The sequence below is a fragment of the Vidua chalybeata genome, chromosome 3 (assembly GCF_026979565.1).
Source record: "Vidua chalybeata isolate OUT-0048 chromosome 3, bVidCha1 merged haplotype, whole genome shotgun sequence".
NCBI classification, from domain to species: Eukaryota; Metazoa; Chordata; class Aves; order Passeriformes; family Viduidae; genus Vidua; species Vidua chalybeata.
The window spans coordinates 63,372,393-63,396,319 of record NC_071532.1 but is presented as its reverse complement, the minus strand read 5'-3'; the positions used below and the strand labels follow the sequence as shown (position 1 = coordinate 63,396,319).

Genomic DNA, 23,927 nt, shown 5'->3' with positions numbered 1-23,927 from the left:
TCTAGAAATATGTTTACATTAGTGTTTGAGTGTTATTCACCACTTGGATGTTTGTTATTTGTTGTTTCTTAGTTTGAGATATATGCCTAAATAAGGTTATTTAAGAAAAGAGAAACTGCTATTAAGGCTAAAAGAATAGATATCTTGCGAGTCATAACATTCACTGGCCTCAGTGTCAGGCAAACACTTGGTTCTATCAGTTCTTGTCATAATTCCTTCCTCATACTTGCCAGTGTCTTTTATTAATGTAGGTGAGCTAACACAGTTCACAAAAGTGCAAAAATATTTAAAACATACCTTTGCTAGACAGGAAATAAACCTAAACTTTGAACTTATGAAATGCACAGTCAGGAAAGTAGAAATTAATGGCAAAACCTTTGTCAACGTTCACTCGTAGGTTGCATATAATTTCAGAAGTTTCACTGCAGGTTCTAACATGTTTTATAATTTGAATTTGAGTATGTGCTCAATTAGTGTAAATATATATCCATTTTATCTAGCAAAGTTGTTTTTCAGGAACTATGCAGTAATGTTTAGTTTGTCTCCCAGTAATATGATGACAATATTGGATAAATCGGAATTCAACATTCATGGTTTCCACTGGACTTCCAAAACACTGTATCATTGATTTATTATCATAATATTTTGAGATTCTGGACAGTCTGTAAAGAAAATGTTATTGCATGTGTTGACAAAACACAGTATTTTCCCTTCTTCTTTAGCCAAATAATAATTTTAAAGATTCTAATTTCATTCACAATGAAGGTTAATAATGCTTTATTACATAAAACTATTTATTTGTTGTTTTTTTTTTAAAGACAGGAATATCAAGTCTTTTTTCATTGCATGTATTCAAACATCCCATTTTCTCAACATAATCCACAAAATTAGAACAAAGAATTTGGTTTCCATTTGTTGGCTTTTCGTGTACATGAATACACAATAGCAGTTGTTTCTAAATATTAAAAAAAAAAATCCCTTTGTCAGACCCAAGCAAAAAAAGGCTTAGGATGGTGCTACAAGGAGATGACAAAGAGACAATGAGTTGAGAACAGGTTCAAGGCTTTAGAAGGAAGAAACTTCCGCATCCTATAGGTGGCTTCTGAAGCTGCCTTCTGCTAACTGAAAATGAGGCTGTGCACATAACCTGTCTGGGAAAATCTCGTTATCAAAAGTAGGTTATGTCTTATTGAAAAACTATATTCTGAAAGCACTTATTTATTTTACAGTATGTACATTTCAATAGCCTGGCTGATTTTAGGTGAGACTGAGGTATCAATCAATCAGCATCCTTTTAAAGGATGTAATCAAAACTGTAAAATAAAGTGCTTGTTTGCTTCAGCTATGTGTTCTGTGCTTTTATGGTCCTCATGTCTTTCAGCAGCATTGGTCTGTAGATCTCCTCCAAGCTCTCCATGTAGTCTAAATAATCACTCACTCGAAATCCATGCAGTGCTTCCTCCTGCACAGATACACAGAGAAAGCATTTATTAGCTAGGGAAAAAAAAATGTACAACTCCAATTTAATGAATTCCAAGTTTCTAAAGAAGCTTGGAATCATTTTGTTCTGATAGTCAGAGTCTGGCTGTTTAAAATAGATTTTATTGTGTTTTATTTAGAAATACAGATTTGGCAATATCTGCTTCCAGTTAGTTTTTTTTTTTTTTTCTAATTACACACTTGGTATCAGAGACTTTCATTTCACTCAGATGTTGTTTACCTCATTTTTGGAAAATATTTTATTGAAGATTTTTGAGGTAAACAAAGTAAGCTTTAAGAAGGGAAAACCAGGTACTAAAATATTCTTTTGAAAGAAGATTTTTACACCAGCACATGGCACAAGTTTATAAGTATGGCTTTTATATCCAGCTAGATTCTAAAGAAAAAACAGGAGATGTGTATTTTTTAAATCAATGATAAAAGAAGATCTTCATAAAGTGCTTAAATAAAACCAGAATAAACTGTTCTGCACCACTAAAAGTGAATAATTCTTACGAATTCCAAAACACAGAGTAAAAGAAAGTGCCTTCAGAAAACAAACAGATAATGTTCCTTCTCATGGCTACTATATTGGAGGGATAAGGGGGATGCCCAACAGAACACAGGATCCTGAAGAATGGTTTAGTGTAAAAAGGGTTGTTACTGTTGTGTACTCATCATCTACTAATCAGTATTACCACTGCTGGCAGCATGTGCTGCAAAAAACTCTCTGGAGCCAGTCTCTGTGGACATAAGCTGCACCTCTGGTGTATTAACTGTGAATCTCTGCTAAGTAGAATTCTCCTGAGAACGTCTACGCAGGCTTGGAAAAGTGCGCTTTGGCATCTGAACAGGAATTCAAAATAGTCTTTATATTTCTTCTTCTCTACACAGAAGCAAAGGAAAAGTAAGATTTTACCTTCCAAGTTGCTCCTCATGCACTGTGAGAAAGCTGACTACAGTGGAATATAAAATTATATATATATACACACACACAGATATATATCTGGAACTAAATGGCATGTAGTGACAGGAGAAGGGGGAACAGCTTCAAAAGAGGGTAGGTTTAGATTAGGTATGAGGAAGAACTTTACTGTGAGGATGGTGAGTCACTGAAAAGAAGTTGTGGAACACTCTGGAAGTGTACAAGGCCAGGTTCAGTGGTATAGTGGAAGATGGATTGGAACTAGATGATGTTTAAGGTTCCTTTGAATCCAAACCATTCTACAGTTCAATTTTTTTTTTAGTTTCAATTCATTAAGGCTTATCAATAGCAGGAGTACAAGTTAAGTACGCTCCTTTTTTTTCTGTAGTGGTCACTCAATAAATTGCCTATATTCCAGTACTGCATTAATTTACATTCTTTTCTCATTAATTTAACAGTATGATGCCAAACCTTTAGTCTGATTATACTGCATGTGGCAATGTACAAATTCTTTCTTCTATGTATTACATATTCTATCCAACAATGCCATCAAGATACACCTTTTAAGACACGTTGTCCAAAACCAGGGAAAACAAAACAAAACTGTGTACCAAACATTTTCAAGGAAGCTGATTGGGCTGAGCATATTTAAGCATAAGTAAGTTGGATGCAAACCAGTCAGAAAATTATTATTCTTAGGACAGACTGAGAGGCAGATAGCTAGTTCTCAAAAAAATTTTGACAGGTGAAAAAAAAAGTAGCAAAAAAGACAAAAATGTCCCTGTGAAGAAGAGTAAGATACTGTATCAATTTATGACTGCAGCTACAGCTATGCACTACCCTGCAAAAAGCCCCAGCCCCAAACGTAATTTATAATTGGGAAAGAATATAAAATTGTGAGGCTGGTTATACAGTAATTGGCATTTCTTCAAACTACCAGTTTAATCAGCTTCGTGCCACATCTCTACAAGCTTCAGCAAGTGACGACTGTGCAAACCCACTTTTCTGGAGAGCACCTTGTTCAATGAGATTGAGCTCACATACAGAGAACTGAATCAAATGCTCTCCTGACTTCATGTGACTATTTTCTTTGCTCATGAAGGAAAATGCTCAGTAAAAAATGCAGGAAAGCTATTTTCTGGAAAATACTATACACAATTTCCTGCCAGGGAACAAATAAAAAAATTGTTTTATTTCACAAGTATTATTTCACTTGTGTAAAATTACTAAGTGAAACTCAGTAAGAGTTTCAGATTAAATATATATATATATATATATAAATATATATATATTAATATATATTAAATATATATCCTCAGTATTCAGAGTTTTGCTTCTCCTCAGCAGTTGAAAAATTAAGAAACACTTACTTTCAGAAAAACCTGAAGATCTCGGGCTTCTGTGTGCTTCAGGATGTCTTGCTGTAGGTGTCTGAACAGAGAAATACACATATATATTTGATAATCAGGACCAAGGAAAATACATATAGCAATGTAGTGACAGATCTCACTCCAGTCCATGTAATTCCAGAAACACTGAGTTATCCATTGCAGACAGATCTAGATGAGAATGAAATTACATATAATTAAATAATTATATACATTCAGTCATAATGGATCAGCTTTATCTCTTTTGTACACTACAGAACCTTTTCCCTATAACATTCCCCGGCTATGAAAATGAAAGGGCTAAAGTACAAAAGAAGCCAAGATTCACAATTTTTAATGCACAGCCTCTGAATAGACTCCTAGTGAGTTTGACTAAACATAATACCCTGTATCCATGCGATCCACACTTGTAAGAGTGGATTCTGGCACCTCCTAAGGTTGAGACTTGAAGTCCAATGAAAGCAAAAGTGATTTTTTTCAAGATTTTGTTTTAAATGTGGCCTAAAGGGTAATGACAGTGATGAAGACATGTTCAATGTGGGTTTTCCTTTCAATTAAAGTAGTTATCTGCATTATAAATGAATGTTAGGTCCTTCTCTAAAACACATTTTCATTTAATGAAGAGAGTATGAACACAGTGACTCCTTTGCCCTGTTCTAAATTACAGTGTATTAAGAGGTATAATGTACATTTAATTTGGTTCTAGACCACAAATCTTCTGCTAATCATTCTTTAAAGTGTTTAAAAATATGCAGCAGAATTACCACGATTCCAATTAGATGACAATAACCATAGTCTGGCAGTAAATCTGTTTTGAGGTATTTACTGAGGCACACAATCTCCTAAATACATCAGAACTGTTTCCACAGTTCAGAGTTTGTTGTAAATACTGCAGTAGTACTGCAAAATCAAGCAGAAGATACAGTGGCACCCACAAATGGCATTTCAGTAACTCATTAAATAAATGAAAACAATCATTATTAGCATTACAACAATAGTTAGTCTATTACTGAGTGCACACAATTAAAAAAAGAAAATAGTGTAACTTGCACAAAAATAGCTGAAGGAGTGACTGTCCCCATGTATTTTCTTCATCCTAAAACAGGAACCTTATTACAAGCACCTCATTCCTATGCTGAGATAAATTCCTTCATCTGCTACTCTTCTCTCCTCAAAAACCAAACCCAACCTGACTACTTTGAGCAATGTTTGTACCACACTGGCACCTGCCCCCATTAAAGAGTCTTTTCAGCTGCAAATCTTGCAGGAAAAATGGATTTTGAAGGCATAAAATGAAAGGTATTTTTCTTGCCTTGGCACAGCAATACACTTTCTCACTCTGGCAAGGTGTCCTTTGCACGGACAATCTAACTCACTGCATGGAGCTCTTTACCCTTCACCATGATTGCAATCTTTACAAACAATGCTTTTCATCCATAGCTGTCCATTCTACCAAACAATTGTTGTAAGTAGGCAGAATGAAAGCTGGTGTTATAGATAATTATTCTTCTGTTGTAACACCTCTTTAATATGAAAGAATAGTGTGTTACCTGTTTGTAATATTTATAGTAGCTCATATAAAATTAATTTTTCTCTAATATCACAGAAACTGCTTCCTAGTATATAACTACGGTACATTACCCATTTCTCTCCTATGGAAAATTTAGATAATTATTCCAGGGAATAAAGTATTTTGTTTAAATGCTAAATTTGAGGATTTAGTATGTATTATTTTTATCAATTTTTCTGCATGAACATGTTATAAAAGGTCATCAGCTCCCATACACTGGTATTATTCTATGAGTCAGTCACTTTCTATTTTCAGATGCTCTAAGTCACTATGTGTTCTTATCTCTTACCCTTAGTATTATAACCACCACACAAGTGCCATTTAGAAAAAATGGCCAGTAGTTCCTCAGTGTTCTTGATTTTGTAGATTTAAGTCAATAGGTTGATGATAATTTAATAGACCTTGATCAGTTACCTGGGATGGAGTGAAACCAGACATGTGGAAGGCTGAACAGACAAGGGGCAACTCAGCTTTCAGCAACATTTCAACGTGGTGAGCACTGCAAAAATAGACTGGATGGATGCCATATTCCACTGTTGTAACAGGCAGATGCATCTGGTTAACAACAATAACATCATCACCATCAACAATGAAACTGAGGAACAGGATTACAGACTACAGAAATGTGTTGTTTTTTACTGCCTTGCTGAGAACAATATGTAAAAATATACACTTTTATATGTGAGATAATATATGTAAAATAATGTAATTCTGATTATTTTAGAGACAGAATAAACAAAATATATTGTATTTCCATCAAGAAAAACACGTAGGTAACTAAAGAGAAGTGTTAATAAATATATCCTGATTGTTACTCTGCATTAGTAGTCTAGTTCCTTATTGTATACAAGCTTTAATTGTCAAAACAGGGATGGAGAAACTGTTGTTATATTTTAAACAGGAAAATTGAAAAAGAAGAAAAAAGATTGATTTCTGCTGAATTTTTTCCCTCCATTTAGTGGTGGAGTGGAACTTCATGATATTTGGAGTTGTTTTTTGTGTGCACATATCTTTGCAGCATGTGTGGAGGCTGTGAGTGAAATTCTATTATGTGCAGCAAAAAGAGCAGAGGTTTTATCACTATGGAAGGCTCTGGATATTAATGCCCAGTTCCAGGTAATGAATCCTTGGCACCAGTGGTTTTTCAGCACTCGCAGAATAGAGCAAATTTCAGCACAAATTTCATTATGCTGGAACAACCTCAGGCCAGACTCAGTGCTGAATGGACTGATAACCATCATCCCTTCTAGTCACAAGACAGATCACTTGGTATTGCTACAAAAGCCTCCATGCAGAAGAAGCACAGAATCTAATCTGCACTTCTTGTACCTCAGAGTTCTCTGGTAGAGACTACAGTGTAGAGTTTATGTTGAAAACACAACATGACAATGTCCAAAGGGTTTTATTTTAAATAGCTGGGAACTCCCATAATGAAAGATAGAAATGATGCTTCTTCCTATATTACAACCTCAATCCAGATACTGACAATTTAAAATTGTCAATCATACAGTATTTGTGCAGTAATAATTTTTAAAATTTACTATATATTCTCAAATGTATTAAGTAAATTTCAAAACTGTCACTAAAAAAAAACCAAAAAATCAGATCAACAGACTTGCTCTCTTACTGGAATCTGATAATTAAAAAAAAAGGTCATTCAGCAGTATCACAGGCTTCACACAGAATTTAATGCCACTAACAAAGTTTGTTTTACTGCCAGCTTTAAAATTTATTAACATGGTCTTCAGTCCACCTGCTACTTCTATCCTTTTAAACAAAAATTTGAGCAAAAATAAGATCTACATTTTTCCATTAATTTTTCAGGGTCATGTATTTAGCTAGGGGGGCTTAAGGAAAATATAATGCATTAGGAAAAAAAAAAACAAAAAAAAAAAAGCCAAGAAAAAACAAAACTAAGGAGATTAATAAAGTCTAATTTGTGAACTTTCAAAGGAGTCTTTCAGAATGAAACAGGTTGTAAATTCTTACGGATAAATGCAGTCTTGGTAGCCAGAGAAATGCTGAAACAAGAAGACATGAAAATTGCTGAAGAAATGTCAGTGTCTTCTCCCTGTCCCCTGACATTATGAGGAAGATGGAAGATGCAAACCAGTCATAACCAGCGTAGTGCTCCTGCAAGCAGCCTGAACAGGAAGGTTAAGGAACTTGGGCAGAGATCTCCTCCTCACTCTCCTGCAGCAACCACAGCTCTCCTCCTTCCAAGGTCCACGCACACAGAGCCAGGAGTTGGGGTTGTTAGACATGGCCAAGGGGAACAGAGCTGCACAGAAGGCAGCATCAAGACACAGTTGTCTTTCAAACTGAATTAAGAGAAACAATTTAAGCTGTTTTCCACATATACTAATTTTTTTTAGTCCATACGTAGTCAAGCTGAATCAGTAAAAGTAAACAAAAAGCAAGTAAATGTAAAAAAATCTGCACCAAAATGAGTGTGCTTATAAAGTGCAAGAAAAGAAAATAGTGGAGGAATAAAACAGGAGTTAAAATTATCAAAAAAAAAAAAGTAAAAGAAAAGCCTTAAAAATGAGATTCAGCATATTCTGACTAATACACCTGAAGTATAATTTAATAGTGGTATGCAAATTTAACAATGGTATGCAAAACAGAGAATAATATAGCAAATCTCATTGAAAAGCTTTTATCTGTTTTTTTTTTTTTTCAGGAAGTTCCACAGTGGATCCGAAAGAACCAAAAGTCTTACCACTCCTGTTGATCTGACTATATCTACTTATCACACTTATCACTACATGGGCAGTATCATTAACACTGTTGGTATTATGGGAGTACCACAAATACTCATTAATGTTCAGAGGTACATTGCTGCAGGCTCTTTATCACATTCAAAGATGTGAACCCACTCCAAAATAGTTGATGACAAAAGTGAATGAGATTTGCGCTTCTAACAAAGTATGGGAACAAAAGGGTCAACATTTTCTTAAGTGCATTGGGAATGTAACTTAATGAAATTTCAAAGTAAAAGTGCTCTTTTAAATTTTTTTTCTTTCCATAAATATAACACACCTACACCTCCATTAAAGGTACAAACCAGGAATTCAAATTCCACTGAATTTTTTAGACTATATAACTTATACCGTCACAAAAGGATACAAAGTGAAGACATGACAGTTCTTTGCTGTTGTTTCAGAAACTCCTCACAATTCATTAACACGAAACACAGCCCATTTTCAGCATCTTCTTTTAGCAAGTTTAAGTATTTTCCATATCTATTTCAAGAAGTTAAAAAAAAAAAACAAACCTCTTTAAATGTTTTTTTAATTCCTAAAAAGGAAGAACCCATATTTAATAAACCTGTAAATGTTAAGCTGTCATAAAGTTGTTCATCACTAAAACTATGCTGTAGATATACACATAACTAATTAAATAAAACCTTCTGTGCTCTACCTAGAAAGAATGCATAGCAAACATCTGCTGCTCATTGTTACAAATCCTTACCCAAATTCGCTTTAGTTCAGTTTTAGAGACGGTGGTGGGGAGGAATAAGTACTCTAACACACACGACTCAGTTTCTTCACATACACTATTTAGATTTCGATATAATTATTGTACATGTAATTATTATAATCAGAATTCAAACATTAATGCTAAAGATAGCAATCTGTGCAAGTACAAATATCTAAGCTTTTCCTTCATCACAGCTCTGCAAATTACGAGCCAAATAAAATGTTTAAATGGTATATAACTAAGCTTAGCTAAACAGAACCATATAGAGAAGTAATGCGAGGGAAAAAAAAAGACACATAATTCAGGATAATGCAATTTTATGGTAAATCTTACTAGCACATTACAATTAGTCTTTACAAAAATAGAGGATAATAACATACATCAACTATAAAAATAATTTAATTATGCACTAATACCTTTTTCAATTGCAGTTAGAATTCATTTTCTTAAAGTTTATCTTAGATTTAAATGCTATAAAGCAATGAGTTGATGAATTAAGTATTATTAAAGTCATTCTGTGAAAATCAAACAAATCCTAGAAATACTCTAGGGAAATATTTTAATACCATGTACCTGACTGTCATTTCAACACCAAGCTGCTGCACAGATGAAAGATTTTCTTTCTTAACATCTGCATCCATGGCTAAAACAAAAGAAAATAAATTAAATAAACTATTATAAGAAATATGATTCGAACTGAATGCTAATATAAAGCTCTTGATGTGTATGAATACCAATTCTGGAGAACTGTCTCCTATTCAAAATTATTTTGGTAGTGTTTGAAAAGGATTCATAAAGAATCCACATTCTTCACAGACTTTTTTTTAAATGAAAATCACCATCTTTCTAAGGAAATCTTCATGGTTGGTATAGTTATCATGACGGTTATCATTAGATTTACAGCAAGCAACATCTTTTTCAGCCCCATATCTTAGTAGAACTTTATCCTTTCTGGCCTAGAAATCAGAAAAGGCAGCATATTCTGATCCTCTTTCTTCCATTACAGAGGCCTTAAAATTTCCTAGCTGTAATTCCAACTTTATTAAAAAAATCTATTCTGGTATCAATCACAGAAAACTTTAAAACTGATGGATTTAATAAATTAATTAAATCCTATATTTATATGCATTTTTTCATGCAGTAATATATACCTCATTTTCTGCAGTTATTTAAAGTAAAAATCCAAGCTAGAAAAAATTAATAAATAAGGATTTAAAGCAACCACTGTTGTAGCATTTCCTCAACATTTTAAATTCTAAATTAAAATTTAAATGGGCATTTTCCCTATCAGGCATCTGTTATCATCTAGGATAACTATACCACAGATAAAAATTGCAGTCGAATAATATTATGAATTACAAAGCTGAGGGAATAAACCTTGAATATACTTATTTGAAAGTTCTAATTAAAAACAGCAAGAAATTAAACAAATTAAAACCCTTATTAACTGTCAACATTTATTTAAAATGTAAATAATATATATGGCAGCAGAAGTTAAAGTATATTCATGTAAATGATAGATGTAAAAATCTAATTAAGCACATCACATGGTAACTTATGTATTTTTTCTATATCCTCAGACAGAGTAATCAAAGTGAAGGATTCCCTGGCTATTCATGTAGGTAAACACTCTTTGTTCCTGGCACACAAACAGGAACTAAGGTATTAAAGATGAAATAGGTGCAAGTTCAGGGGAAAAGGACTCAAGGGGAAACAAACAAATAAAAAAAAAAAAAAAAAAACCTCAAAAAACAACAAAAAAAAAAAGATTCCATCTGCTCATATCAGATGACGTAAAAATTCAGATCATATCAGATTCATATCAGTTGAGGGCAAAATTTTTATGAAGAAAATAATACAGCAAAATACACTCAACAATGAAGCAATAAAATTCAGCAGAGCAAGTATAGCAAGAATAAAATCCCACGGTGTTTTATAACTTTCACAGAACAATAATTTAAGTGTTAGGGTTGTGAGAAGTTAACCTTGTACCTTTGACAATATATTTATACATTATAAATATCAACTGCTCTTTGAGTAAAATGATCTCATTCAATAATCTAATGGGACTGAAACACTAAATGCACATTAGAGAGGTTTACTGCAATCCGAACAACAGAAGTTCAAATATCTTTTGCACAGCATACCAGCAGTGCAATCTTTGGAAGCATACATATAAGTTCACAGGGCATTTCAGTTAAAACCCCACAGAAATAACTGAAACATTCATAACTTTTTACAGCTCCTGTTCCAAGTTACCTGTTTACTCAGGCTGCAATTGCCATACTAAAGTCAATATATTTTCAAGTTTGTGTGTGCAAGTGGGAAGGCAAGAGGCATACATACATCCTAGATAACAGGGGGAATATAAATGAGTTGGCTGTGGCTAATGACTAATTCAGTACTAACACCACCATGTTAAATGGCAGCAGAGGGAAAGGAGAGCAATGACCTCTAAGCCCCAGCACACTCCTGCTATCATTTTGAGGTGGATCCTCTTGTGGGTGGCAGTGCAGATATCCCAGTCGAGCAAGTGTAACAAAAAAAGCTGTATCACAGCCCACTGTGTGAGCCCGGTGACCAGTGTGTAACAGTTTACACCAAGTACTGGAGGCTCATTGTCCATTAACATTAAACTTCACTGTGTGTGACTTCACTGATTTTCATTGACTTTTCTTCTCTGTTGTAACAATTTCTTAGTGGCTAGAAAGGGCTTTTTTTTCTCACCACACTTCCTTCTGATATTCACTTCCTCTGTATTGTGAAGGAAGATAAAAATAACGAAGTCTGGACTGAATAATAATTCTCTATCACACAGTACCTTATCAAGGCAAAACTTCTTGCTTTCTGACACCACTGTATTCAACATAATCACAGCTCTATATCCTGATAATCCAAAAATTGTGCTTCTTTGTCCTGGGTCAAAAGTTTTATTTTCCCTTTTGTTTATTACTTAACAAACTGGGAAGACTAGGGCTAAGAACACTGTAAAGTAATTTAGAATACACAAAGGACTACTTTCCAGTGATTAAAAACTGGACCTAGAAACCTTACATGCTCCCTTAAACTTAGAAAAATGCTATGAAAAACAAGTGGAATATTTAAATACTGTATATTGCAATCCATGGACAAAAAGCTTGCTTGTTGTGACTGTACTATTGTGATGATGCCCATACATACATCTGGTTTAGTGCAGTGAGTTAATTTTATACAAAATTTCTTTGACAAATATTTTTCAATACACCTGATATAACTGCCTTGAAACGCAAAAGGTTTCATAACAAATAGGCATGGAGAAAAATCAGTTCTCTAAATAAGAATGCCAATCATTGTCAAAGGCCAGACCACCTCTCTGAACTGTGAACTAATAATATGATACAGCACTCTGGCTATTACTAATGGAATAAACAACCTATTTTGGCAGCTTCCTTTTTATTTATCTTAAAGCAAAAAAATCTATGTTGAACAGATATTTCACACTTTTTTCTTTAAAACTGAAAAACACTGTAAAACAGAAGCCAAAATTAAATTAGTGACTTGAAGGATATCGGAATTCTCTAGGAGCTGATTTACAATTTAAGAAAATTCTTAGAAATCACCTCGAAGGGCAGCACTTTTCAAAATGTTATGTAGCATTCAGGAGCACAAAAAGAGACTCCCATGAGGCATGATTTTTTAAATTACTAAACTCAGTCTATAGCTATAACCACTCCAGCATAAGTTAACTGCCATGCACAGTCCTGTGGCATTCTTTCTGATCAGCCTACACTTCAATTAAGTTTACAATTTATATGAAAGATTGCTTTGTTATTCATTTTCCCTCTTACTATGACAAAGCTTTTATGTGTTTAAGTCAGAAAATGGGCTACATCGCATTCACACTGAAATGACAGGATGCCAAGCTGAAACAGCTTTACAGCATATGTCACGTAACTTGTATGGTATTTGGATAATATTTAATTTATTTCCCTGTTTAAAGTGCTGTTACGCCAAAGACACCACTGCTTTCCCTTCTGTCATAAGTAAAAAATATTACTAAAGCTGTCACTCACATTAATGGTTTAGATCTTTCACTTCCTGGTGCCCAGGCCAAATGGTTTTATGTCTATATAAATAATATTTGGAATATACTAACGGATGCTAAATTTTAACTTCAGTGACAATAAGAAAGATTAGGTTTCTTGCAATGGATGAAAAAGACTTTAGATTCAAAGAAAATATTTAAGTAAAGGTTCTGCAAACAGCTGAAAATACCACGATAGCCAGAACCACCTGTCTAATTCCCAAAAATGCTTTAAAATACTTAGAAGTATATAAGTATATTTGCTATCAGATTTCTAGTCCATGGCTTTGTCCATAAAAACTGAAATTATGGAACTCATGATTTTTTCCTATGATTTATTATTTTTTGTTAACAAACCAGCAGGTTTTCACTTACTCTGCAACAGGTATCTAAACACTGACCCTATCCATTCGCAGATACTCAAGCAGACAATATTAATCTTTATGCTTTGTCAGTAACTATCCTTTCTCATTATGATGCTCTTATGAAAATTTTCTATTTTAAACATTATTTGGACTTGCAGCAGAGCAAAATCTACGAGTTTTTCTCCATGGTCTGTTCTGCCATTTTTATGCTGTTTCTTTGTTATGCTACCTCCTTCAACCAGGCTACTCATCTAGAACACTTCTGATGGTCTGACCTCACACTCATTGTTAGAAATGTCTATAAAATAATCTTTTTTCAAAGAAAAGCATTCCTTTTGTTGGATTTGAACTGGGAATGGAGACAATGTAAACAAGATCCAAGAGTGATTGCTGGAGAATGTTGATGGCTTCTCAGAAGTAATCTCATGCACAATTGTACTTTGACTATCGAAAGTATCTGTTATGTCATCAGTACTCTTGGCATAACAATACTGGATGAAAATATTCATATCTAGAACTTCATTATGTAATGATCATCACAAACACTCAAGATGTTTCTGGCAACAGCTTCATTAAGAATGAACCACATTTTCTGTCCAGTTACCTAAATCGGCAATGGGTAAAATGCTTTCTGATAACAGCATCTTCAAAACGGTGGACAGTTTGAAGAAGTGGATTTATCAAATGACGCAGAAAGAATGGAAAATTTTCCTTCCTTCTTCTTCCCTTTCAGCCCAATTTCAGGTTGTAATCCTGTATTTCACATTTGCTGCTCCTTCTGAACAACTCTACACTGATACCTTCCCACTGGTGTTTTTAAAATTTCTTAGTTTGTTACCTGACCCACCTGACCCTTCAAAGATTAAGAACTCATTAAATGGCAAAAAGCTCCTATGAGATTTCATTCAGTCAGAGAACTTAGGCTCATCTAGGAGAAGGAACACATCATGACATCTGAGGTTTATGGCCAAGACCTGAAATCCCTGAGCTTCTGTCCCCTTGGCAATATAGGGCAGAGATGTTTCAGAGACAAAGTCCAGTGGAAACAGAGGATTCGACGACAAGGTCATCTGCAAAAGCAGAGCTCCCCCCCAAAAAAAAAAAAAAACCTGCTGATCACAAAACATTGCAGCAGTCCCAAGTTTGGGGAGTCTGCAACACATCATGGGGATCAATTAAGAAGCACAGACACCAATACATTAGATGATTTCATATTTCTCTGATAAATGGGTTTGTTGAAACCTTGAAAAAATGTTGACATTTTCACAAAACGTTTCTGTTACACTGAACTGCAATTTGCTAACAGAAAGAGCAAGAGGCTATTTTAGGAACTTCGTATCCCTAATATATAATGCATGGTATTTTACTGCTACAGCAAATTTCAGTTTCTTGCCATTTTTTTTACCTATTACAGCTAGACACCAATGATTTGGTTGTCAATATTTCAGGGTTTATAAAGGAGAAAAAAAAAATAAAAGCAAACTAGAAATTATTAATTCTAGAAAGGGGACAGACAGAGATCATTAACATATACACATATTCAGTCATCTGAATAAACATCACAGCAGTATTGTTGCTGCTAGCAGAAAGTAAACTTCACGTAAGATTTGTGTTACTGCTTATAACTGAACATTGCAACTGCATAGTGTTTTATCTGATATTTTATCCTTCTCTCTTATCTTGAAAATGGTAGCAACCCAATCTAATTTAATTTTTCCATATTTGCAAATTTTATAAGAGACTGAAATCCTGAGGGGTTCCACAGCAGATGGATGACTGTGTTATTCTAATTACAACTAGCTACAGGTTTACAAGGCTGTCATTTTTTTAAAATAATCAGATTATAATTTTAGGAAACATGATAAACGCTGAATATCTATGTGCTCTGCTGAATCCACCTTCATGAAAAATGTGACTTTTCTTCATTGAAATGAAACAACTATTACAAATTGGCTTTCAATTCCTCAGACCAAAATTTATTTAAGAGAATGGTGGATACATACAATTGCCAAGTTCATGTTGGCTTACTTAAGATGTGGAGCTAGAAAGATGTTACCTTCTAACAACTTGTTAGCTTAACCTCAATACAGAAAAATGTCTCTACTGTAACTAGTTTTAGGATTTAGGTTAGATGGCTCTTACAGGAGCATATAAAAAACACACTGTGAAATAACATGGCATTCAATAATTCCCCTTGAAGAAATTGCAACACTTCATAAAGACTACCAGAAAACCTTGGGAAATGTACAGAAATCTGGCCAATCGTTATTCAATCCGTGAGAAATCTTATTTTAAACAAATAAGATCTGATAAAGATTTGAGTGTGTTTTGTTATCCCTTTGGTACAAACATAGGAAGCATAATGCATTCTGGTTTCTCAATGTGCATTACCCTCCCTTCATAGGAAGGCCACACTATTTTATGATGTAAAAAAGAACCCAAAATGAAAATAATTTTAGCTATATGACCAATTCTTAAAATCACACCCTTTTACTGTTTCTGAGTAGAATTAGAATATGATCACAGATTCAGTTTTAGAACCAGACTTTTGTTTCATGTCAGTCAGCATGAATTTATTGGCCTAAACTAACTTTCCTGGCTAACCCTTTTTTGCTATACCCATCTGAAAAAGGTGCTATGAAGTTTTAAGAACTATTTTCCTATAAAAGTTAAAAGAAACCTTTGATGAAACATGGTGTTTGCCTGAGCATCACTCTTTCCTAGGCTGGAGAATTCTTCACAAAAGAAGCCTGTGATAATGTTGCTGCTGACAGGGAAAGAACTCAGTCCTCTGCCTACCTCTTACCACCAGATTACTGACTATCCTTGCGAAGGACTTCTTATTCTCTCATTTCCAAGCTTTTCTTCACTAAAGCACATGGACTATCAAAAGCATTTGCACAGGAAAACTGTTCATTAGATAACCTGTTAAATGTTGGAGCCTTTATTTGATAACTGAACAGGCAAACTTATCCAGAATTAATGTCCAATAGAGCCTGTGTAAGACCCCCAAAAAAACCCCCTCATTCAGAAAATACAAAAATAAATATTAGACAGAGTTGGTTTATCATTAAAAGAAAATCTTTAAGCCTACTGCTTCTCTTTAAAGATCTTTCACAGTGGATGGAAGCACTTAAGCTATCCTAATGAAGGAAGAGCAGGATTGCTGTCTTTGCTGGGCCAGGCATCCATTCGGAGGATGCAGATTGCTTAGATCATCTTAAATATTTATGCCACCAGCTTTGCAAATCATCTATAATAGGTGTCAACAAATACTCTGAATCGCACCCTCACCTGTTCTGCATCTTCATCTTTCCATTATTCGCACAGAAATACTAAAGCCCATCACTAATAATTATCTGTTCTGTTCACTTGAGAACATAATTTTCTTCTCCAAAGTGAGGTGTTTCCCACCAGTGAAGTAATGAGTTTCTCAGCTGTTAAAGAACATTTTAAACAACCCCAAAATGATACAGATACATTTAGAAGAAAGGCAATTTAAATATGAAGAAGCTGCATGGAAATAAATTATTAGGAGACTGACCTTTATAGCTTCCCATGCTGAAATAACAATCTGTTCTGCTTTCAGAAAGATGTGACACGAACTTTTCAATTAATTCTGCCAAAACTGCAAGAAGTAAAAACCCATTAAAAAATTTGAGGCAACAAACAAAATATGGAACTATGTCACCTAACTAAATGACAATATGTCGGAAAGGAAAGCTATTTAAATTCCTGCATATTTATTCATATTTTTATGGGGGAACAACTCAAAACATGCATTGCACTTTTACATTCCTAACACCATTCCTAACTTAAATTAAATTTTAATAGCTTTACTGAGAATCTATTCAGTGTAAACAGAAAGAGAATCTCATATTATCTTTATATCCTCCAAGGATTACTTCAGAATTTGTTAGATGGTTTCAATATAAAATGAAAATTAACTACAATTAAACTATAATATCTTACCACATTTGTCTGTGTATGGAGACAGGAAAGGAAAACAATAAAACAAACAAACCACAAAACCAACCAACCAACCAAATACCCCAAATAAACCCAACAATCCACATAGAATAAAATGCTGACACCATCCCAAAATTATGCTAACAAAAGCACATGAAGTTTAAGGGCTGTTTCAAAAAAAACTCAATATAAAACTACCTATGCCATCACAAGATAAAAATTCTTCTCTTAAATGTATGCAATAGGAGTATTTAATTTGGGAAATTCTGTATTTAATGATGACCATAATGTTCTTCTTCGGTTCTTGCTATGGAACTTTGAGTCTGAAGACACTGCATAGCTAAGTCTGATGCTAACATCTGTTCACTGTGGAGGAAATCTTATCTCCCACCTTGTTAGGATGTTAGCCAGGAAGTTAGCAAGACCTCTCGGTGACAATTACCCACACTGTCCCTGACTCCTCAATTCTGCAAGTCTGAGGCTATGGCAACTGTACACATGACACCATACAAGTTTAAACAAAGATTACAAGGAAGCCTTTACACAAACTGCACAGAGGAGGACCATATGAGGTAAGCCATATTAGGAATTTAGGATAGCAACAATGAACTTCTTTTATAAGTAAATGCTATCCTAAAACAGCTGCTGTTGGCTCCTTAAATAGGATATAAAGCATACAGATACACATACTGATACTTCTCACAAGAATGCAAAGCAAGGCAGCATATTTAGCGAGTAACAACTGCTGCCATCTGTGGGATTTCCTGTTTAAAGACCATGTTACCATTTCCCTGGCAGTCCTTCCAGTTAATAGCAATGAAGCTTCAGCTCCTGTTCCCTCATTCTTGCACATAACTCCAGGCACCCACTGCCCAGGTGGATTTGCTGGTTTTAAACTGAAGAGTTCAAAGAATCATAGAATGGCAGGGGTTGGGAGGGACCATAAAGAACATCCAGTACCACTGGTACCAGTACCACTACATTGTTTTTGCAGACAGTGGCAGGAGCAGCTGAAGTGAGGCAGCACAAGTGAGGCAGAGCAACGACACATACTGGAGGTGGCAATGGAGCAAGCTAGAAATCTCCTGAGCTAGCCATGATACAAGGAAAACTGACACAAGCAGTTAAAGAGCAGTGCAAGCTCTTTTGGGAATGAGGAGGAGAAGAAAGACAGAACCTCCACCCACTCCACTCTGATGCTTGTTATGCCAGAAAAATAATGAAGAAAAAGACATAATAAAGATAATTAATTCTTCTTCCAATTATTTTAACCTAACATACTGACATTAAATCACAATTTTTTTTGTCTTGATTAATTGCCTGAAACATTTACAGAAATTACACCGAATGAGTCCAAAAAAGTTTTTAAAAGGTTGTGTTTTGGTAATGCTAAAGAAGTCTCACTACAACAGCTAAACATGAATTTACAGTTAGAGTTCCAACTCCAACAGTAACAAAATTAATTTTTCATTGCAAAGGACTACTAAATTAAGACTAAAAACCTACACATGTAATTTATATTCTTATGCACTCTTATAGTGAAAAAAACCTGCTAATTAAATATAACACAGCTACTTTTAATCATGGATAATAAAATACATGGGGCTAAAAAAAAGCAATATACTTTACAGAAGAGTAACAATTCATTCTTTTTTTAGAGAATATACAACTCACTAATCCTCACTAATATGCTTAGTGGAATTTGGCCCACAAACAATATAACAAATATTTGTGTAAAACGAGCAAATGTGTCTATTCCTGAATCTGTAGACAGCAAAAAGCAGAAATTGGATGTTAAATTTGTGACTAGCTATATATTTACTGTATGACTATTAGTACAGTGATTACCAAAATATGCCATACTATAATAATAAATGGGAACTATGTTAAGACTAAAATATCCCATAATTCAGAAAATTTAAAACCAAGTTGGGACATTGTACATTTCTTCTCTTTTTGTCATAAGGCAGCCACATGCTTGACCTAGCAGGTGAATACTTAAATTCAATGCTTGAGTTAACAGAAGTGAGAGTTCAACTGCTAAGCAATATTTTGAAACTCAAGCACTAAATTGATTTCCACCATTTGAAAGTATTTACCTAAGTGCCTATAAGGATCTTTGAAAATATTTTCATCAAGTTTGAGAGACAAAGACACACAAGAATATGTCTCAAAACACATGTGGTTAATAAATAAATAAATGGTTTTCACAGGACACTGCCTTTTCCAAAGGAATGGCCATGTGAAATGACGAGTAGCTATTTTAATTTTTTTCTTTTAATACTACATCATTTAGCTGCCATTTGGACACCACTGTAGAAGCTGGTTCAGTGATTCTTCATTTAACTGTAAAACTAGACAAAAGACATTTAGGAAGGTTCATTGTACAGTACAGTCAGTATTGCTGTAAAAGTCCAAATATTCAGGTAAAGTTTATGTGGCCTACCAACACAGTGAAAATTTTGAGTTTCTTAAATTATGGTAGCTTGGCTGGATTAGTATTGAAGTTTTTAAGAGTCTAGAAATAATCTCATGGAAATTTAATTCTTACACACAAAATAAAGAGAATTTTAATTTAGGTGCGTGTAATCATACACAAAATAAAGAGAAATGTTTTTAAATTTCTTAAATTACTGCAGTATGGTTATAAAACACCTACTTTCCTCCAGGGTTTTCTTTTTCCTTGAAGAAGTAGTGTACAAAAGGAAGGTAATTGCAACACCTTCAAAACTGCATAAGAACACTGCTTTAAAAAAAGCATGTGGTTAAAACTGTTTTAATAGGTAACAACCATGAGCACTAATCTAATTCCTGCTCTGAAAGTTTTAAGCTAAAAAGGTCAAAAAATGCAAAAAGCATCAGACCTTTTTAAATCCTTTAATATAACTACTCTTACTGGATCACATTCTATGATCCAGATGTTTCAGAGGAGTTTAAAAGAAAATACAGAGGATTTTTTTTTAACAGCAGTTCTGCTCTCAGGCACAAGGTGTAACTCTTGGGGACGATCCTGTGCAGGACCAGGAGTTGGACTCAATGATCCTTGACGGTCTCTTCCAACTCAGCTGAGTGGAAGGGATTCTGTGACTTCTGTTAGAGGCTAGAAATTCAAGAGTGAAAATCTTGGACAGATTACTTTTTTGCAAGAGTAGTGTCAGAAATTTTTAACTCCATCAACCATACTTCAGTTTAATAAGTATATGAAAAACAGAGTTAGCAATTCCATTATTGATGGCAACAACAAGAAGGACTTTCAATTATTGTACATTAAAATGACAAATGAACAACCTACATTTTCTCTGAAAACAAGATAATAAAAATACTGACAGTGCTTCCATTAGAGATGAACACTGCATATGTTATATCAATATACAAGCATTTTCTTTATTAATGTAAAAAACAGCCCCTCAAATCCAAACCAAATCTTTACACACCTGCACACACATTCACATGCACTCACATGCCACTGCTTACATTGGCTCCAAAGTGATTTGGGGGTCAGAAGGAAGAATTTCTGATTTGCAAATTGTTCTTTCTGCATGACAAAGACCCACTGTTTCACTCAAATTCTAACTTCCTTGGAAAATCAAGGACATAAAAATAAAACCACAAACATCTAATTTGCATTATTCTAAAAACTTCTTTTGAAAAGACAGTATCATCATTTTGTTATCCTGAACTAAAAACACTACGACAACATACAATAGTCATGGGTTCTTTATCCTATGGGGAAAGTCCTGCAGTTAGTGTCAATTTTTTGTTGCAATTGCTAAAGGCTGCAGCACATACATACATCACAAACAATGACACTGCCTCAAAGGCTCATTGTATTTTTTGTCAACATGTTTTGATAGAGCTATCTCAGATGATGCAGAGTTCACAAACGTTAAAGGATTCCAGAACACTGTGTTGACTGTAACCACTCTGCTTCCATCAAACATTTCACTTATAAAAGCTGGAGAAAATTCCTATGTTTTACAGTAAGTACTCACATGCAAGTTCAAGAGCTGCTATTTTTTCTTTTCTTGGTTGGTTGGTTTTTATTAAGAAAAAATTATTTAGAGGTAAATTAATAGGCCCTAAAGAATACCGGAGATCTAAATCTAGATCCTCAGGGAGATAGGTGATGGAAAATCTGAAAGACTCTATGGAGCAAGTAATTTTAGCTGAATTTACTATCCCTACCCACATCACATATGAATATAAAGCTTGAGAAGAATAGGATTTGGGGACAGACTATCTCACTATGAAGAGAAGAATGTGAGCATATAATTAATATGATCTCTGCAACACCCTTAATTTATTTTGCTTTGGGTTTAAAGTCTTCTGAAAGGGGAGAGGAATAAGGATGTTGAATCTGCCCAGAAGTCAGATGCTGATACAATGTTAACTGGGAACAGATGAAAAAAAAAGAAAGTTGCTGGAATGGAAAACAACAGAAATGCCTTCTGCTGTACCTGAAGGACAAAAAGGAGAAGACAATTGAAAAAGGCATGGCTAAAATAGTCAAGGTGAGATTCTGGTCCAAGAGAAAAAAAAAACCCAAAAACCACAAACCATCTCTCAGTAATGTGAACTATCTGAACATGAGCTATGCTAAGCCTAGATTCATACAGAGTAGTAACTTTCTTTATATATCTAAGCTATTGTTCAGAGGAGTTGATTTGCCTGCTTCTTTTTCTGCCAAAGCTTAGATGCCAATACACAGAAAACTCTTTTCTAGATGTACTAAAGACACTTGAGGGAGGCCAATGAGTAGTCCAAAATAAGCCAAGACATAACCTGACCAAAGGTTCTCCCCATGGTTCTCTAGCTCATAAGGGACCCAAAGAAAACAAGGAGCTATACACCCTAACACCCAGAGATCTGTGGCATCCTTATGGAAGGAATGACTGGAAGAATGTCTTTGTCATAGCTTATTGTGCTTAGAAAAACACACTGTAGGACCTGTTTGTCTACAAAGTTTTTCTTTTAGGAGACCGAGAAAAATCCCAGCCTTTCAGTCTTGATGCACTAAAAGACATGCTAGCCTGAGGAAGGTTTGTATCTCTTTTTAGCAGTTCAATAAAGCCTTTCAAAAACCAGATCTTGATGTTTGAGCACAGAAATTACTTAAAAGCTACAGTCAGGGGTGATGCTTTAGCAGAGGATACACTAGTCTATGGACATCCCAAAAGCAATGCATTACCAGAGTATTTAGCACAAAGGTATTGACCAAGTCAATGGGAGAGTAATCAACGTGGGAAGGGTGAATTAGAGATATTGATACTGTACAGTTTGGTCAAAAATTTTTTGATAGAGCTCAAGTAGGTTCTATAGATTCAGCATCTGATAATCCTGACACCAGATCACTGAATATTTTTAACAAATCAATTTTCATTACACTATACAGTCCTTGAATCTAATGTTATCTTTCCTCATTATTTTCTGGTTTAATTCCTGTTAATGTCAGTCCCCCTTAGAATGGGCCCAGCACAGAAAGCACAAGTGTACATCTTTGTTCTGTAAACCATGGAGATTGCTTCATCTGTAACTATAAAGAAAGCTTTGATTTCTGGGCATCTGGACTGAAGTCTCTCATTCCTCTGAAATTTGGGAGAGCTTCATATGCTGTAAAAGATACACAGCAGCACAGCTGTCTCTTGTAAAATGGATTCAGTGAACATTATGTTGTCTCAAACCACAGAGCTGCAGATATTTTGCTGCTTCTGAAATATCTCCAAGCAGATACAGAACATCTGAAGAGCTTTCCAACAGCCAGTTGTATTAAATGCTTATCTAAATAACATAAAAGGAAACCTTGGGCACCTGTAAACAAGTTAGACTACATACTGACCATAATCAGAATTCCTATGCGAATGGAACCCAGCAATTTCTGAGAACATCTTCCTTCTTTATGGCTATACAAGCTTATATGATATCACAAGGGAATTATTATGTCTTACTTCTGATGATTTATCATATGGTGATCTGTGTTTTTGCTGTGGCTGCTTTGGTTTTTTAACTGAACTATAGCAATGCTCCTACATGACCACACTGTTCATTAGAAATGCATATGAAAATTAAGAAAAACCTGAATGAACGGGTTCTTTGATGTTTAGTATGGCTTAATTCTGACATTTTTTTACAGAAATTGCCCATTAATATAATTTCCCAACCCACGTTAACTCATTCATTAATCTCTAAGAAACATCTGTTTTCTTTCAGGCTTTCTTTTTCACTTTCTCAGTATCTCAATAATGGACCCTTTAGAGATCTGGAACAAAGACTTGTATTTGAGCTGTCAAATTTCACTGACAACATAGAGGGATAACAGCTGTAAAGAGAAAAATAGGGCATAAAATGCATAAACCTTACTTTTTTGGGAAAACCCCATTGAAATAGTTTTCATAACACAAAATTACGGACTACTTGTATAGATAACGTACTCCTCAATAAAAAAATAAGAAGAGTTGCTTGTTAGTGGTCTTTTGTCTGCTTTCTTTGTTAATCTTCTTAAGTCATACTTACTTGGTCCACTGATGCTATCTGGTCTGGTTTTCATGACTTTGCAGAAGTGTTTTCTACAAATTTCTGCCCACCCAGCTGGCTTCTCTGGACTTTTTAAAAGTTTTAAGAGCTTGTCAAGATCTTTATCTAGAAAAAATGCAAAATTAGAGTTATTCTATAATGATCATACACTGAC

At 34.5% G+C, this 23,927-nt stretch overlaps 1 protein-coding gene across 15 annotated transcripts in view; it reads right to left on the bottom strand.

Moving 5' to 3' along the window:
- Positions 1 to 614: 614 nt before the first annotated feature.
- Positions 615 to 23,927, bottom strand: part of TBC1D32 (TBC1 domain family member 32) — a 71,900-nt gene continuing 48,587 nt past the window's right edge. For 6 of the 15 annotated variants that reach the window (XM_053939013.1, XM_053939016.1, XM_053939014.1 and 3 more), the window contains exons 27-35: positions 23,753 to 23,878; positions 16,818 to 16,901; positions 9,419 to 9,488; positions 8,492 to 8,607; positions 7,352 to 7,506; positions 5,777 to 5,917; positions 3,775 to 3,835; positions 2,178 to 2,365; positions 615 to 1,462 (exon numbers count right to left, since the gene is read on the bottom strand). In XM_053939013.1, the coding sequence (XP_053794988.1) occupies positions 1,343 to 1,462; positions 2,178 to 2,365; positions 3,775 to 3,835; positions 5,777 to 5,917; positions 7,352 to 7,506; positions 8,492 to 8,607; positions 9,419 to 9,488; positions 16,818 to 16,901; positions 23,753 to 23,878 (1,061 nt within the window). In that variant the 3' untranslated portion in view covers positions 615 to 1,342. Of the gene's footprint in view, positions 1,463 to 2,177; positions 2,366 to 3,774; positions 3,964 to 5,776; positions 5,918 to 7,351; positions 7,507 to 7,528; positions 7,676 to 8,491; positions 8,608 to 9,418; positions 9,489 to 16,817; positions 16,902 to 23,752; positions 23,879 to 23,927 lie in introns of those variants that run through there. The other 9 variants (XM_053939023.1, XM_053939024.1, XM_053939015.1 and 6 more) reach the window with 9 other exon arrangements.